Here is a 16,326-nt window from a genome sequence, read left to right on the forward strand (position 1 = left end):
GGATTTCATTGAGGATTTGGGCAAGCAGGTAAAGAAAATACGGAAGTCTCAAGCTTCAAAGAAGTCGGTGGATAAGTTGACAACAACAGTTACCAAGATTGCATCCGTTGGAGATCTGCCACTGGAGCTACTTATGGAGGGAGCACCTTCAGCACCAGCAGTACCAAAGGCATCACATATAGCAGCCGGCCAGTCTGAGGAGCCGGTTGTGACTGCACACACTGCTGAGAAGATGATCCAGATGCTTAGCAACCCTTTTGTCCCTAAGCCATGTGATGATGAGATACAGCTAGAAGAGACCGAGGGTGCTGAGGATTCCATGCAGACTGAGACCACATAGGGAGTTCTCTTAACTCTCTACCCCTTCTTGTTCTTTTTTTTGATAAGCATTGGGGACAATGCTCATTTTTTTTCGGGGAGGTGGTCTATTTTGATTAATTTGACATTGACATTTGGTCTGTAATAACTCTTATACTATTTTTCGTTTATCTGTATTTTCTATTTGGTTATGTATATATTCTTCCCTTTCCCTTGATGTTTATATTAATTTTCCCCTTGGTTTGTATATTCGTTTGCCGTACTTTCTGTAGTTTAGCTGCTTTAGTTTATCTTTCTTAGTAGTATAACTTCTTATTTATTTTAGTAACTTCTTTTTTGTTTTAGTTTAACTTCTTACGTTTTAGTGAACAATAAACCTTTGGTTTTCTTAATGCCACGGTTCTTTTCAAGGTGGATTTTATGTGAACCGGGTGGCTCTTCCCAACGATAGATGGCGTGACAACCTTCTTAAGGGTTTGAGTCCATTTTATTTTATGCTTAGGCAAACATGCTTCACTTGGTAACAACACATTTACCCACAACCTTATGGTTAAAACAAGTTGTTGGTAGAAATTAGCTCTAGTTGTGTGTTTTTGACTCTTGTGTTGACTTAAGCAGTCATCGAGTGGTTTAGTCGAGCCATTTGTGATTCTCAAGCTCAACTAGGGTTATTGTGGGCCCTCGACTCTGTTCTCCATAGCAATCCAGTAGCGTGAAATGTGAGATATTGAATTGTAAGTCCAAGTTCCCGTGCTAATAGTTTAGAACTTGCCCCGAATGTTTCTAGGCAAAATTCTTAGTGAAGCGTGGCTTGAGAAATGATTGTATGCTCTCATTGGTCCAATTTGAAATTTGAAATCTTCCATAGCCTACCAATGTGATATCCCTAGTCAACCCATTTGAGCCTAAGCCCTTTTTCTTTTAATAACCATGTTACAAGCCTTTATCCATTTTGTAATGACCCTGTCTTGGCACCCGATCTTTCCTTAGCATTCTTGAGAAAAACGTGGTAAAAATATAAGTTTGGGGGAGATACGAGGAGTTTGGAAGTGATAAAAGGTACAAAGAAAAGAAAGAATAAGGTAGAAATTTGAAGGGATTCAAAGAAAACAATGATGATAGGCATGAATGTCATGATCAATTAAGAGTGACATTACGTCTCTCTAGTTCCCCTGAGGAAAAAGAAAATGACTCAAAGAGTCGAAACAGTATGAGCCGAAAAGAGAAAATGGAGTGATTGAGGAAAGATGAAACCATTATATTCCAACAAGTCCTACCTTGGTCCAAAAGCCTTCATTACATCACGTAAAATCGCTAAATGATTTTAGGTTGAGTGAGCTTACATTAGTGGTGATTTACATGAGGGGCAAGCTTATGGTACGTAGAGCCGGACTGGTGACATTCTTTTGAGAGAGATGAGCGCACTTTTCGCAATCCTTGATTCGGGTGTGACATTCAAAAGTGAGATTTGCTAATGGAGAGTAGAGGAGGAGGATTTTGGGATCCAAAATGACCTACGTGAAAGAGCGAGTGTCCTTGATGAATAGAGTCAACTCTTGATGCTCTAGTGTCGTATTAGAACTATGGTACTCAAAGAGTCAAATCATTGCGTTGTTGATAATTCATATGTGTTATGGGTAATTGTTAGTTGCAATTGATGTTTGATTGATTTACCTTAGGCCAGCAGAAATATCCCTTTTTCTAGTGGAGGTGGGAATTGCCTTAATTGCTTGAGGAAAAGCAAGAGCTTAAGTTTGGGGGAGTTGATAAGTAGGGATTTTGACCGCTTATTTGCTCTCTTTTACTTACGTTTTAGCTCAAAAATGCTTAAAGGTATTCCCGAAAACTAATGAAATGTACTTTTGTACAGGAACATTGGGAAACGAGCCAAAGGAGTAAAAATCAACTCATAAAGGAGTAAAAATTGGCAAGGACCAAAACAAGGCGAGAGGCCCATAGTACGGACAGTACAATATTGTGTGCGGCCGCAAAACAAAGGAAGAGCCATGTCAGTTCTTCTTCAGAGTATGCGGACCGCACAAATATTGTGCGGCTGCAGAAGGGAAGATTCAGAGAGTTTGTTTTGGGCAAGCTGAAGGAGTGCGGACCGCACCATAATTGTGCGGCCGCAAAATGTTAAATGCCCGCAGAAGACAAAGATCAGAGAGATGGGATTTCAAGTTCAAGAAGAAATGCGGACCGCACTATGTTCGTGCGGCCGCATAATCAAGAGCGTGACTGCATTCATTTTTATGCGGTCCCAGAAGTCTCACTCAGCCAGAACCAAGCAAGAGTGCGGTCGCACTCACAAATGTGCGGTCCACAGTAGTTGAAGGAGTGCGACCGCAATCTAGAATTGTGCGGCCGCAGAACTAGAACCTATCAATCCAAGTCTCGTTGTGCGGACCACACACATAATTATGCGGCCGCACAACCTTCGCAGTGACATTTTTGTCAGATATTTTCAGCATAGTATAAATAAATTTTTTTATCATTTTTAGGGTAAGTTTTGTTTTGGGAAAGCACCCGAGCCATTTTTCTTTACTGTTTTGAGTAATATTGTACTAGATTAGCTTCTAAACATTATATTTTCTTTCCCTAATCAATTATTATGCATTCTATTTTAATTTTTTCTTGTATTTCTTCATTTTTCATGAGTAGCTAAATCTTTAGCTAGGGCTGTGGCCCAACCCTAGTGTGGCTACTTAGTGGGTGTTTGATTTAGGACTTGTTTGTGATTGGGTTAGTGATATTTAGTCTAGTTCTTGCTTGAATATAAGGATTAATGGTTGCAAACATTGATTCATGCCTAATTGACTTAGTCTCTACTTAAGAAAGAGAAACTAAGTCGAGGAAAACTTGGCTAACAAGCAATTGGGGTTAACTCAAGAAATTGATAGCCCCAATGAGGTTCAATCTAGAGATAGTAAGACCGGACTTGCATTTTTCACTTGTTTTATGCAATACCCATTTGGACTTGAGAAAGCGAAATTGGGCAAAATCATTCAAACTACCGAGAGGTGTAGAATGGTAATTACGTGTGATTGCTATATTACAACCCCGACCAATCAAACTTGCCCTACAGTTTACAACCCATTAGGTAATCACCTAGGTGGAAGTCACGACCCTAGAACTTTTATCATTTAGAAAACAACTAAAACCAAAAATATTGTCTCCTAGTTTTATAATTGCAATCGATATTTTAAAGTAGAAGTAGAAACAACAAAAAAGAATGTGGAAGTGTAATCTAAGGCATATTGCACAATTACACTAAATATATACCTAATCCCAATTCTAACTCATGAGGATTCGACCCTATCTTGCGTTGGGATTTATTATTGCTTCGACCGCCTCACTACATATATTTGTGGTGTGAGTTTGGGAGACATCAATTTTTGCAGCACTATTTATCACTAATAAGAGAGACATAGCACTATAAGGACCGTACCAAAATTATTCGGACCGAACAATCACTTTGTAGCCGCACAATTCTAAGTGCGGTCGCACAACTGGAAGATCAAAATTGCATGCTCTCTCAAGTTTGGCCTTTCAAAAATCCTTAACAATGTGCGGCCGCACACAAAATTGTGCGGTCTGCACAAATTCTGCGGCTGCACTCACTTTTGTGCGGTCCACAGAACGTCTTCGAAGGAACAGGTAATGAGTGTGGACCTCACTAAAAATTGTACAGTCGCACTCAGGTAAGTTCTGGACCAGACGGGTCAAATTATAAATAGGGCTTTTCTCAACCTTTTACACTTTATATTCTCTGAACCTTCAAACCCTAAGCAAACACAATGCAACCCCCACTAAATATCAAACTTCAAGCATTTCATCTCTTAGATTCTCACCTGCATCCTCCATCACTGGTATGTTCATTTCATCTTAAGATTTTTTATCTTCTCTTAGTTTTGTTCTTTTGTCTAGGGTTAATTTCATGCCTAAAAATGTCAATAGTTTGTGATCTTTGCTCAAACTCATGTGGGTAGCTTCATAATTGTTAATTGGGGCCTGGGTAAATAGCTAATCATGCTTAATTGTTAGGGCCATGTCTAATTCTTGGAAAACTTGTATGAATCGTAAAGCAATCCCGTGTTAATCCAAATTATGCGACCGCACACACTTTCGTGTCGTCTGCAGTCTCTAAGTTAGGGTATATGTATGCTTGCATTTTGCAGACCACACTCAAAAATATGTGGTCCGCAGTGAAATTATACGGTCCGCAGTCAAAATTCTGCGATCCGTACTATTAAATGAGCAGAGACCCGGTAATCTGAACTTGGGGTTATGCGGCCGCACTCAAAATTGTGCGGTCCAAACTTTTGATTGTGCGGCCGCATTCACTTTTGTGCAGGCCGCACTTGGCAGTATGCGGCCGCACTCACTTTTGTGTGGTCCGCACTTGGCATTCTGCGGCCGCACTCACTTTTGTGCGGTCCGCACTGCCTCTTTTGGTTTTTTTACACAACTGGCCTGCAACTATCATGCATATATGTGTGTCCTATGTACCTGAACTCTAACTGATTCTTATTGTTATGAATTGCAGACAATGGTTAGATCACATGGTGGAGGAGATACATCAAAAGGGAGGGTAGAACCCTACCGAGGCCGAAGCAAGAGTAACCTACCACTAGCCATCCAGAGAGTGTTAAGCAAGAAGGCTATGGCCAATAGAGTCCCTGAATCATCAGACACCAGTAAGTATCTCCCGTCTAGGGAAGTTTCTAAGGGAAATTCTGAGCAAGCCCCACCTAACACCCAATCTCAACAAGTCCCGGGTAGATTCCACTTGGTTGATGAATCATCTTCTGCTGCTAGTTCTCCTAAAGGTTCGGAAGAGGGTAGCCGTGATTCTGAGCCCTCATCCTCACATGCCCCGGCTACACCAATCAATGTTGATGATGATGACGTCTCGGATGACGATAGAGGGGGAGACACTCAATTGAATGCCTTTAACAGATTTAGAGAGTGGTGGCTCCAGAGATCGCTCACTCTTGAGCGGCAATTCTTGATGAAGGATTTGGACAAGCAAAACCCAAATGTCCTCAAACAGTTCCAGGAGAAAAAAAGATGAAAATGGATCACCCAAAATTTCCTCAATGCAAATGAGCACCTGGTTAAAGAATTTTATGCCAATGTGGCTTACATTAAGAAGGGTATCAAGGTGACAAAAGTGCGAAATCTATAAATTCAATTCGACTCCTGTGCTTTGAACACTTATATGGGATTTGAAGAAGTGGAGGCAGTCCAATACTTGGAAAAGCTAGCTATGGGTGATGCAGCTCGGCCGTGGCTAGCTAAAATATTGGCTATGCGAGGATCAACACCTCCGTGGCTCACAGTTGTGGTTCCTATAGTCCGGGCCACCCTAAACTTTGAAGCTAAAGGGTGGCAGACTTTAGTGTGTAGCCGCATTGACCCGTGATTGAATGAGAACAACCACCCACTTCCCTGAGCAGTCCTAGTGGCTTCAGTTATGGCTGGGTACCCAATCAATGTGGGTGCTATAATGTTAACCAACATCACTTTGGCTGTCCAGAAGGATGAGAGATCCTACCCCTACCCGAACTTCCTCACAGAGTACTTCAATGATCAAAAGATGGAGTCGAGGCAGTATGATACTAAGGTAAAGGCCAAGAAGCCTTTCTTATGGTACCAGCTACAGGTAAGTAACTCCCCACCCATTTTCAAGTTAATTATGCGGATTTTAGGTAGATTAAACATGGAAAGATTGTGAAAACTTGTGGGATTTGTGAAGAACCTAGGGTTTTGGTAAAAATTGAATTTTACCCCGAAATTGGTTTAGCAATTAAGTAAAAAATATATATTTCAGTTCGTGAGGCTATGGGTAATATTAATCTTCGAAACATTTCAGAATTCGGGCACGTAGGTTGGGTAATTACTCTAAAAACTAAATTATGAACTTTTGAGTATATATTTATTAAATTATATATTATTTAACTAGTTTCGGATTGTTCGGCATCGACTTGCGGCATTTAGAGCGGATTAGTGGACCGGAAGTGAGCTTGCCTAACCTTGTAAGAGGTAACTCATCCCCTTAGGTGTATCCTTGTTGTGTATTACTTGTGTGAGGAGCTACGTACGCACGAGGTGACGAGAGTCTATGCATAGCTATATTCCATGTTATGTCCGGGTAGACTTAGATCCACATCATGCTTTTAATTGTACTGTTGTATTTATCATGCGTATTAACTGTCTTGAATGAGCTGAGACTAGGGTTTTAAAGTTGCAATTATCGACTTAGCCTTCTTATTTTGTAAAATTGAGGAATACTTAATAACTATGAAAATCCATGTCCTCTCGCGCCACAATTACTTCCGCGAGTAAGGTAAACTTCTCTACTTTAATGGGATCGAGTCATTCGCCTAGGCAGTATGGTAACACCACTCTTAAGGGATCGAGTCTTTCGCCTCGGCAGTATAGTAACACCACTCTTATGGGATCGGGTTGTTCGCCTCGGCAGTATAGTATCACCACTCTTATGGGATCAAGTCATTCGCCTCAGCAGTATGATGGTAACAATATTCTTATGGGATCGGGTCGTTCGCCTCGGCAGTACTGAGTACCACTATTCTTATGGGATCGGGTCGTTGGGCTGGTCAACTTCGTGCTTAATAATTGAAATGGGTTCCAGTTTGGATATGATTGAGTTAGGGTCTTCACGGCCAGTTATGAGATGTTAGTGATGTCTTACGGACTCCTATTGTATTTAATTGTAGTTGCTTTTATTTGTCTCATTGATACCTATTGTATGTTCACCATGTCTACTTTATGCACTTTCATTATTATTATTGATCTCTAGTAAGTGTCAAATCGACCCCTCGTCACTACTTCTTCGAGGTTAGACTAGATACTTACTGGATACGCGTTGTTCTATGTACTCATGCTACAATTTTGCACGGATGTACAAGTACTGAAACAAGTTCCACCAGTGGTCACGTGGGCGTGTAGCCGATCGTCTATGGAGACTTAGGGGTGAGCTGCCTGACTTGCCACGATCCGCAGCACCGGAGTCTCCTTCCATCTTATTTTACTATTCCTATCTATTACTCTCAGACAGTAATTTTAGTAGTTTTGTATATTCCCTAGATTTCTCATGTACTTATGACGCCGAATATTGGGGATTCGTAGCACCTATGTACTGTTGTACTTGTCATTTCTATCATCGTAGACTATCTACTTATTATGTTGATATTTTGTTTAAAAATACATATCACAGTTGCATGAAATTTGGTGTAATTAAAAACATGTTAAAAAGGGTTAAATAAATAGTAGTTTCGCTTGTGGGCTTGCCAAACGGCAGTGTTAGGTGAAAACTCGACCTAGTACGGAATTAGGTCATGACAGCTTGGCATCAGAGCTTTAGGTTCACAAAGGTCTCACAAATCATGAGCAGACCTAGTAGGGTCTTGTGGATCGGTGCGGAGACGTCCGTTCTTATCTTCGAGAGGCTGTAGGGTGTTAAGAAACTTCTCTTTCTTCATCTACTATCATGCAGTTGATATTATACTAATTGTCTTTCTATTAATCTCTCATAGATGGTGAGAACGTGTGTGGCGGATGTAACAAGCGGTCGAGGGGTTGTTCTCCCCCTTGCTAGAGGTCGAGGCAGAGGTCGATGGAGGGCTCCAACTCCCGTCAGAGGACGAGGGAGCCCAAGGGTTTCTCCTTTTATGCCACATGTGGATCTAGTGGAGGATCTTGTTGTTGAGGAACAGGATGAGGCGCCTGTAGCTATTCCAGCCCCAGCATATTTCATGACTGTGTCCGGATTCTAGGAGGTCATGGCCCGTATGCTGTGATTTATGGACCCTATGACACAGGTTATTTCCAGTGGACTCTGCCATATCTCAGGCGGGAATGGGAGCACAGACCCCTACCGCCCAGGCTCCAGGGCATGTCGCTGCTGTTTATTAGACCCTAGGTACACTACCTGTGGGCTGAGCCCAGCCTGTTGCAGCGGCTATGCCCAAGGCTGTACCAGTCGCGGCTGATTATCAGTAGAAGCGGCTGGATATATGGACTAGGTTTCTCCCCCCTACCTTAGGGGGTGACTGTTCAGAGTACCCCCAAGATTTAATTGACCGGTACAAGGATAGGCTCCGAAACATAAAGATATTCGAGTCCAACGGAGTGGACTTCACCACTTTTCAGTTTGAGGGCAAGGCCCGTAGATTGTGGGATGCCTATCTTCTTAGCAGGCCAGTAGGTTCACCTCCCTTGACTTGGGATCAGTTTACACATCTATTCTTGGAGAAGTATATACCACCTTCTGAGAGAGAGGAGCTTCGGGGTCAATTTGACCGACTCCGTCAGGGTCACATGTCTGTCACCGACTAAGAGGTAAGATTCACTGACTTGTCTCGTCATGGAGCCATTATACTACCCACAGATGCAGAGAGGATGCAGAGGTTCGTTGTAGGTCTGCACCCTCAGATTCAGGTACCTATGGACCGTGAGGCAAAGATGAGGACTTCTTTTCTTCAGGTTGTGGATATAGCTCGGAGGATCGAGCATATTCGCAACTGTAGTGGAGAGTTTGCACCGAGGGACAAGCGGCCCCGATAGCTTGAACGATTCAATTGCGTCCCATCTAGGGGCAGAGGTCAGTTCATAAGGGGTCAGCCCAACAAGCCCGTGCAGTCAGCACCACCGCCTACTCGGGGTGCTCCAGCAAGACCCTATTGCAGTGCCATTCATTGAGTACTTACCTCCTGACAGCAATTCAGGGTTCCTCTAGTGGGTATTCAGGCCATCATGGTTAGACTTTAGGTCACCAGTCCACCGTTCCAAGGGGTTGTTTCGAGTGCGGGGATCTTGCCCACCTGAAGAGGTTTTGTCCTAGACTTCGGAGCAAGGCTGAGCATCAGGGCTATCATCCTATGATTACCATACCAGCTGCTACACCAGTCGTCCGGCCATCCATAGGCGGAGGGCAGGTGAGTAGGGATTGTCCTAGAGGTGGAGACCAGCCATGTGACGCTCCAGCTAGGTTCGATGCCTTTCTAGCCAGACCAGATGCAATTTTTATCTGCAGTAAGGATGCTACGGTACTATTTGATCCATGGTCTACGTATGCATATGTTTCATCTCTTATCACTCATTTTCTGGGTGTTCCTCGCGAGTCCTTGCGCACTCCTTTATATGTATCCATGCTAGTGGGAACTGCTGTTGTTGTGGATCAGATTTACCGGTCTTGTATCGTGAATTTCTATGGTTATGAGAGTAGAGCGGATCTTCTATTGCATGATATGACCTACTTTGAGGTCATCCTGGGCATGGACTGGTTGTCTCCATATCATGCCGTCCTTGATTGCCATGCAAAGACTTTTACCTTGGCGATACCAAAGTCGCCTAGATTGGAGAGGAAGGGTTCATGTGTCAGTACATCTAGTCGGGTTATCTCTTTCCAGAAGGCTCGACGCATGGTAGAGAAGGGTTGTTTGGCTTATCTAGCTTATGTTCGGGATACTGCTGCAGCGACTCCAACGATTGATTCAGTGCCCGTGGTGCAGGAGTTCTCTGATGTGTTTCCTTCTGATCTACCAGGCATGCCACCAGATCGTGATATCGATATCTGTATTGATTTGGCTCCAGTTACCCAGCCTATCTCTATTCCACCGTACTGCATGGCTTCGAAAGAGTTGAAGGAATGGGCTTGAGGAGTTGCTATCAAAGGGGTTCATCATACCAAGTGTGTCACCTTGGGGTGCACCAGTGTTGTTCGTAATGAAGAAGGAAGGGACTATGCGGATGTGCATTGATTACTGCCAGTTGAACAAAGTTACCATTAAGAACAGGTACCCGTTGCCGCATTTGATGATATGTTTGACCAGTTGCAGGGTGTTCTCTAAGATCGACTTGAGATCTGGTTATCATCAGCTGAAGATTCATTCTTCGTATGTTTGAAGACGACCTTCCGGACTAGATATGGTCACTATAAGTTTTATGTGATGTCCTTCGGCTTGACTAATGCCCCGGCGGCGTTTATAGTTTTGATGAACCGAGTGTTCAGGTCATATCTTGATTCATTTGTCATTGTCTTCATTGACAACATATTCATCAACTCGCGTAGCATGGGGGAGCACGAGCGGCATTTGAGAGTTGTGCTTCAGTCCTTGCGGGAACAAACGTTATATGCTAAATTCTCCAAGTGCGAGTTCTGGTTAGATTCAGTGGCATTCTTGGGGAATGTTGTATCATGCAAGGGTATTAAGGTAGATCCCAGGAAGATTGAGGCAGTCCAAAGTTGGCCTTGTCCTACCACAATGACTGAGATCAAAAGTTTCCTGGGGTTAGCAGGTTATTACTGCTGGTTTATAGATGGCTTCTCATCTATTGTAGCACCTTTGACTAGATTGACCCAGAAGGGTGCTCCATTCCAATGGTCTGATGATTGCGAGGCAAGCTTTCATAAGCTCAAAACAGCTTTGACTACAACACCGGTGTTAGTGTTGCCTTACGGTTCAGGGAGTTATAATGTGTATTGTGGCGCTTCATGTGTTTTCCTGGTTTGTGTATTGATACAGGAGGGGTGAGTCATTGCATATGCTTCATTTCAGCTAAAGCCTCACGAGAAAAATTACCCCGTACATAATTTGGAGTTAGCCGCGACGATAGTTCATGCTCTCAAGATCTAGAGGCATTATCTTTATGGGGTGTCCTGTGAGGTTTACACCAATCATCGCAGCTGGCAGGTTAAATAGGAGCACCAGAGGCCAGGTGTCCTACTTCAGCTTATGGTTAATACCTGAGTGGAAATGGGAGCGCATTACTATAGACTTCGTAGTTAGGTTGCCGCGGGCTTTGATGAAGTTTGATGTAGTTTGGCTCATTGTCGACAGGTTGACCAAGTCGGCACACTTTATTCTTGTTGTGACTACGTATTCTTCATAGAGATTGGCCTAGATTTACATTCAAGAGATTGTTCGGTTGCATGGTATGCCTATTTCCATCGTTTCAGATAGAGGACCTCAGCTCATTTCGCACTTATGGAGAGCAGTTCAGAGCGAGTTGGGTACCCGGGTAGAGCTCAGCATAGCCTTTCATCAGCAGACTGACGAGCAGTCAGAGCGGGCAATTCAGATTCTGAAGGATATTCTCAAAGCATGTGTCATTGACTTCGGAGGTCAGTGGGATATATTATTGCCCTTGGCCGAGTTTTCTTATAATAACAGTTATGAATCCAGCATCGAGATAGCTCCATTTGAGGCTTTATATGGTCGGCGATGTCATTCGCCCATCAGATGGTTTGAGCCTGGCAAGGCTAATTTATATGGTACTGATTTGGTGAGGGATGCCTTGGAAAAGGTAAAGTTGACTCAAGAGCGACTTCGCACTGCAAAGCCCAGACAGAAGAGTTACGCGGATCAGAAGGCGCGTGGTTTATCATTTATGGTGGGCGAGAAGGTTCTCTTGAAAGTTTTGCCGATGAAGGAGATCATGAGGTTCTGGAAGAATGGGAAGTTGAGCCCAAGGTTTATTGGCTCATTTGAGGTGTTGCAGCTAGTTTGGGAGGTTGCTTATGAGCTTGCTTTGCCTCCCAACCTATCGTGAGTTCATTCAATCTTCCATGTGTCTATGCTCCGGAGGTATCATACCGACAGGTCGCACGTGCTAGATTATAGCACGGTACAGCCAGATGAGAGTTTGGGTTATGAAGAAGAGCCAGTTGTTATTATTGATAAGCAGGTTCGCCAGTTGAGGTCCAAGAAGATTGCAACGGTGAAGGTCCAGTGGAGGGGTCAACCAGTCAAGAAAGCGACTTGGGAGGCCAAAGAGGACATGAGGAACAGATATCCACACCTATTCAGCACTCCAGGTATGATTCTAGACATGTTCAAGGACGAACGTTTGTTTAAGAGGTGGAGAATGTAATGACCCGACCGGTCGTTTTCCTTTATAGGTCCACGTTCCCCTAATTAATACTTCCCGTATGTGCTTTTACTGTTTTATGACTTGCGGAGATGGTTAGTTCGGGTTTGGAAGGGTTTGGGTTGAAATCGGAACACTTAGTTCCTTAATAGTAACCTATAATGGTTAAGTTTGACTTGAGTCAACATTTTGAGTAAACGACCTCGGAACCGTGATTTGATGGTCCCAATAGGTTTGTATGCTGATTTTGGACTTGGCATGTGTTTGGATTAGGTTTCGGATGACCCGGGAGCATTTCGACGCTTAATATTGAAAGTTGGCATACTGAAGGTTTTCCAAGTTCTTAATGTTTAGTTAGGGGTAGACTTTAGTGTTATCGAGGTGCATTTGGGGTTTCGAGCCAAGGAATAGTTATGTATGGTGATTAATGACTTGCACGCAAAACTTGGCATCATTCTGAGTTGATTTGATAGGAATTGGATACGCGGAAGTGTTTTGGAAATTTTTGAGTTTCATGTTGAATTCATGTGTTTTGGCGTCTGATTCATAATTCTAGATGTTATTTTGGTGTTTTGATCATGCGAGCGAGTCTGTATTATGTTATTAGATGTGTGAGCATATTTGGATGGGGCCCCGAACGCTAAACAAATTGGAATCGGGCTTGATTTGGGCATAGGGGAAACTGTTCGTGCTCCTAATCTGGTGCAATCGCACCTACATGGGAAGGGCCACAGATACGAACTCGCAAAAGCGGCACACTGTTCGCAGAAGCAAATTTGAAGTTGGAGTTGAGGGTCACAGGTGCGAGGATATTTCCGCATTTGCGCGCCCGCAAAAACGATCGAGGCTTCGCGAATGCGGACTTGGGCTGGTCGACTGTGGGTCGCAAAAGCGGAAGAAGTCCAAAGAAGTGAGGAAGCTGGAGGCAGTGGGGGGATCGCAGGTGCGACCTTTTGACCTCACCTGCAGTTTCGCAGATGCGATCAAGTGGCCATAGGAGCGGAAACCGCTGGGGGCAGTAAGGGCTTTTTTTGCTGGACTTAGACTTTTTTCCTCAAATTTTCATTTAGTCTTAGGAGATTTTGAGAGCACATTTGAGGGGGATTCTCATCAATATCCTAAAGTAAGTAACTCCCACCCATTTTCAAGTTAGTTATGCGGATTTTAGGTAGATTAAACATGGAAATATTATGAAAACTTGTGGGATTTGTGAAGAACATAGGGTTTTGGTAAAAATGGGATTTGACCACGAAATTGGTTATGGAATTAAGTAAAAATTATCTATTTGAGTTCGTGAGGCTATGGGTAATATCTAACTTCACAAATTTTCAGAATCCGAGCATGTGGGCCCAGGTGCAAATTTTAAGAAACTTTCAATTTGGGTTGGGTAATTATTCTAATAGCTAAATTATGAACTTTTGAGTTTATATTTATTAAATTATATAATATTTGACTAGTTTCGGATTGTTCGGCAATGACTTGGGGCTTTTAGAGCGGATTAGTGGACCGGAAGTGAGCTTGGAAACGAGGTAAGTCTCTTTCTTAACCTTGTAAGAGAGAACTCATCCACTTAGGTGTATCCTTATTGTGTATTACTTGTGTGGAGAGCTACGTACGCACGAGATGACGATAGTCCGTGCATAGTTATATTCCATGATATGTTTGGGTATACTTAGATCCACATCATGCTTTTAATTATATTGTTATATTTATCATGCATATTTACTGTCTTGAATAGAGCTAAGACTAGGGATTTTAAAGTTGCAACTATCGACTTAGCCTTCTTATTTTGGAAAATTGAGGAATACTTAATAACTATGAAAATTCCATGTCCTCTCATGTCGCAAGTACTTCACGAGCGAGGTAAACTTCTCTACTCTAATAGGATCGGGTTGTTCGCCTCGGCAGTATGGTAACACCACTCTTATGGGAATGGGCCACTCGCCTCGGCAGTATTTTAACACACCACTCTTGCGGGATCGGGCCGTTCGCCTCGGCAGTATAATGGTAATACTATTCTTATGGGATCGGGCCATTCGCCTTGGCAGTACTGAGTAGCACTATTCTTATGGGATTGGGCCGTTTGCCTCGGCAACTTCGTGCTTAATAATCGAAACGGGTTCCAGTTTGGATATGATTGAGTTAGGGTCTTCATGGCCAGTTATGAGATGTTGGTGATATGTTACGGACTCGTGTTGTATTTATTTTAGTTGCTTTTATTTGTCTCATTGATACCTATTGTATGTTCACCATGTCTACTTTATGCAGGTTCATTATTATTATTGACCCCTAGTAAGTTTCGTCACTACTTCTTCAAGGTTAGACTAGACACTTACTGGGTACGCGTTGTTCTTTGTACTCACGCTAAACATCTGCACTTATGTGCAGGTACTGAGACAGGTTCCACTTGTGGTCACACAGGTGTGTAGCCAATCATCTACGGAGACTTAGGGGTGACCTGCTTGCCTTGTCACGATCTGCAGCACCGGAGTCTCCTTCCATATTATTTACTAATCTTGTCTATTACTCTCGGAAAGTAGTTTTAGTAGTTTTGTATATTCCTTAGATTGCTCATGTACTTGTGACACCGGGTTTTGGGGATTTGAAGCACCTATGTACTGCTGTACTTGTCATTTCTATCACCGTATACTATGTACTTATTACGTTGATATTTTGTTTAAAAAGACTTATCACAGTTGCATGAAACTTGGTGTAATTAAAAACATGTTAAAAAAGGGTTAAATAAATAGTAGTTTCGCTTGTGAGCTTGCCTAACGGCGGCATTAGGTGCAGTCTCGACCTAGTACGGAATTGGGTCGTGACAATAGCGAAGAGAGGGATCAGACAGGGTGACACCTTATTACCTTATTTATTTGTTTTAGCAATGGAGTACTTGACTAGATTGTTAAAAACTTTAAAGGACAAGCTAGGTTTTAACTATCATCCTAGGTATGAGAAGTTAAACATAATTTAATTTAGTTTTATTGATAATTTTGTTGCTTTTTTATAGAGCTGGTGTAGGTTCTGTTCAACTACTACATGAGTTCTTCCAACAGTTCTCTAAGGCTTCATGCTTAATTGCGAACCAGTGCAAAGGTTGTATATACTTTAGAGGGGTACCAGAAAGGATCCAACAGGAAATTATTCAAGATCTTGTTTTTATAGTGGGAACATTTCCATTCAGATATCTTGGCGTACCATTGGGCTCAAAGAGACTTTCATTTGGGCAGTGGCAACCCCTACTAGATAACATGTTTGGAAGGATCATTGACTGAACTGTAAAATTTGTATCCTATGCAGGAAGACTCCAGTTGATCAAAAGTGTTTTAATTTCTACTAAATCCCTTTGGTCACAAATCTTCTCTTACCAAAGAAGATAATCCAAAGATTTTGTCAATATGTAAGAGATTTCTATTTAGACAAGAGAATCTGAAGGAAAAAGAAAAGCTTTGGTACCATGGGAAATAATGTGTTGGCCATAATCAGTAGGTGGATTGAGTAAGACTAACGTACACCTGGAATAAAGCAGCAACACTTAAACATCTTGGATCTTAAACAAAAAGGACAGATTATGGATTACTGCTACACATATACTATATGAAAAGGAGAGAAGTATAAAATATAATTGTAAAACACGTTTCATGGGTGATTTAGAAGAGTATACATGCCTCAAAATAATTAACTAAAGCTAACATAAGAACTGAGAAAGCCCTGAATGCAAAAATCTACTCAATCAAAGGCATGTACAACAAGCTAGGAGGACAGCTCCTAAAGATAACTTGGAAGACTCTTATGCAATAATCAAGGTAGGCCCAAATGACTGTTCATATCGTATCTTGCTATCCAGAAAATATTTTACACCAAAGACAAACTAAGCAAATGGCACATACAACGTAGTACAAGTTTCCCATTGTGTGAAGATGTAGAGGAGGATCGCCAATACATGTTCTTTAAATATAATTATTCAACAAAAATATGGAGAAAACTGCACCAATAGAACTGTAAAACAAATGGGGAGATGAAATTGAATGGACGATATCACATGCAAATGGGAGGAGCTCACAGACTAAGGTATATAGGCTGATACTTGCTAGAATCATCTATCACATATGA

At 42.3% G+C, this 16,326-nt stretch overlaps 2 protein-coding genes across 2 annotated transcripts; both read left to right on the forward strand.

The window, feature by feature from the left end:
• The first annotated feature begins 9,221 nt into the window (after window positions 1-9,221).
• LOC138900066 (uncharacterized) lies at window positions 9,222-10,001 on the forward strand. The gene has a single exon (XM_070186770.1). The coding sequence runs from the start codon at window positions 9,222-9,224 to the stop codon at window positions 9,999-10,001; it is 780 nt and encodes a 259-aa protein (XP_070042871.1).
• A 414-nt stretch (window positions 10,002-10,415) lies between these two features.
• On the forward strand, window positions 10,416-12,216 carry LOC138900067 (uncharacterized). The gene is made up of 3 exons (XM_070186771.1): window positions 10,416-10,850; window positions 11,248-11,891; window positions 11,946-12,216. The coding sequence occupies exons 1-3, from the start codon at window positions 10,416-10,418 to the stop codon at window positions 12,214-12,216; spliced, it is 1,350 nt and encodes a 449-aa protein (XP_070042872.1).
• The last annotated feature ends 4,110 nt before the right edge of the window (window positions 12,217-16,326 follow it).

Source organism: Nicotiana tomentosiformis, chromosome 10 (genome assembly GCF_000390325.3).
Source record: "Nicotiana tomentosiformis chromosome 10, ASM39032v3, whole genome shotgun sequence".
In the NCBI taxonomy this organism is placed as follows: Eukaryota; Viridiplantae; Streptophyta; class Magnoliopsida; order Solanales; family Solanaceae; genus Nicotiana; species Nicotiana tomentosiformis.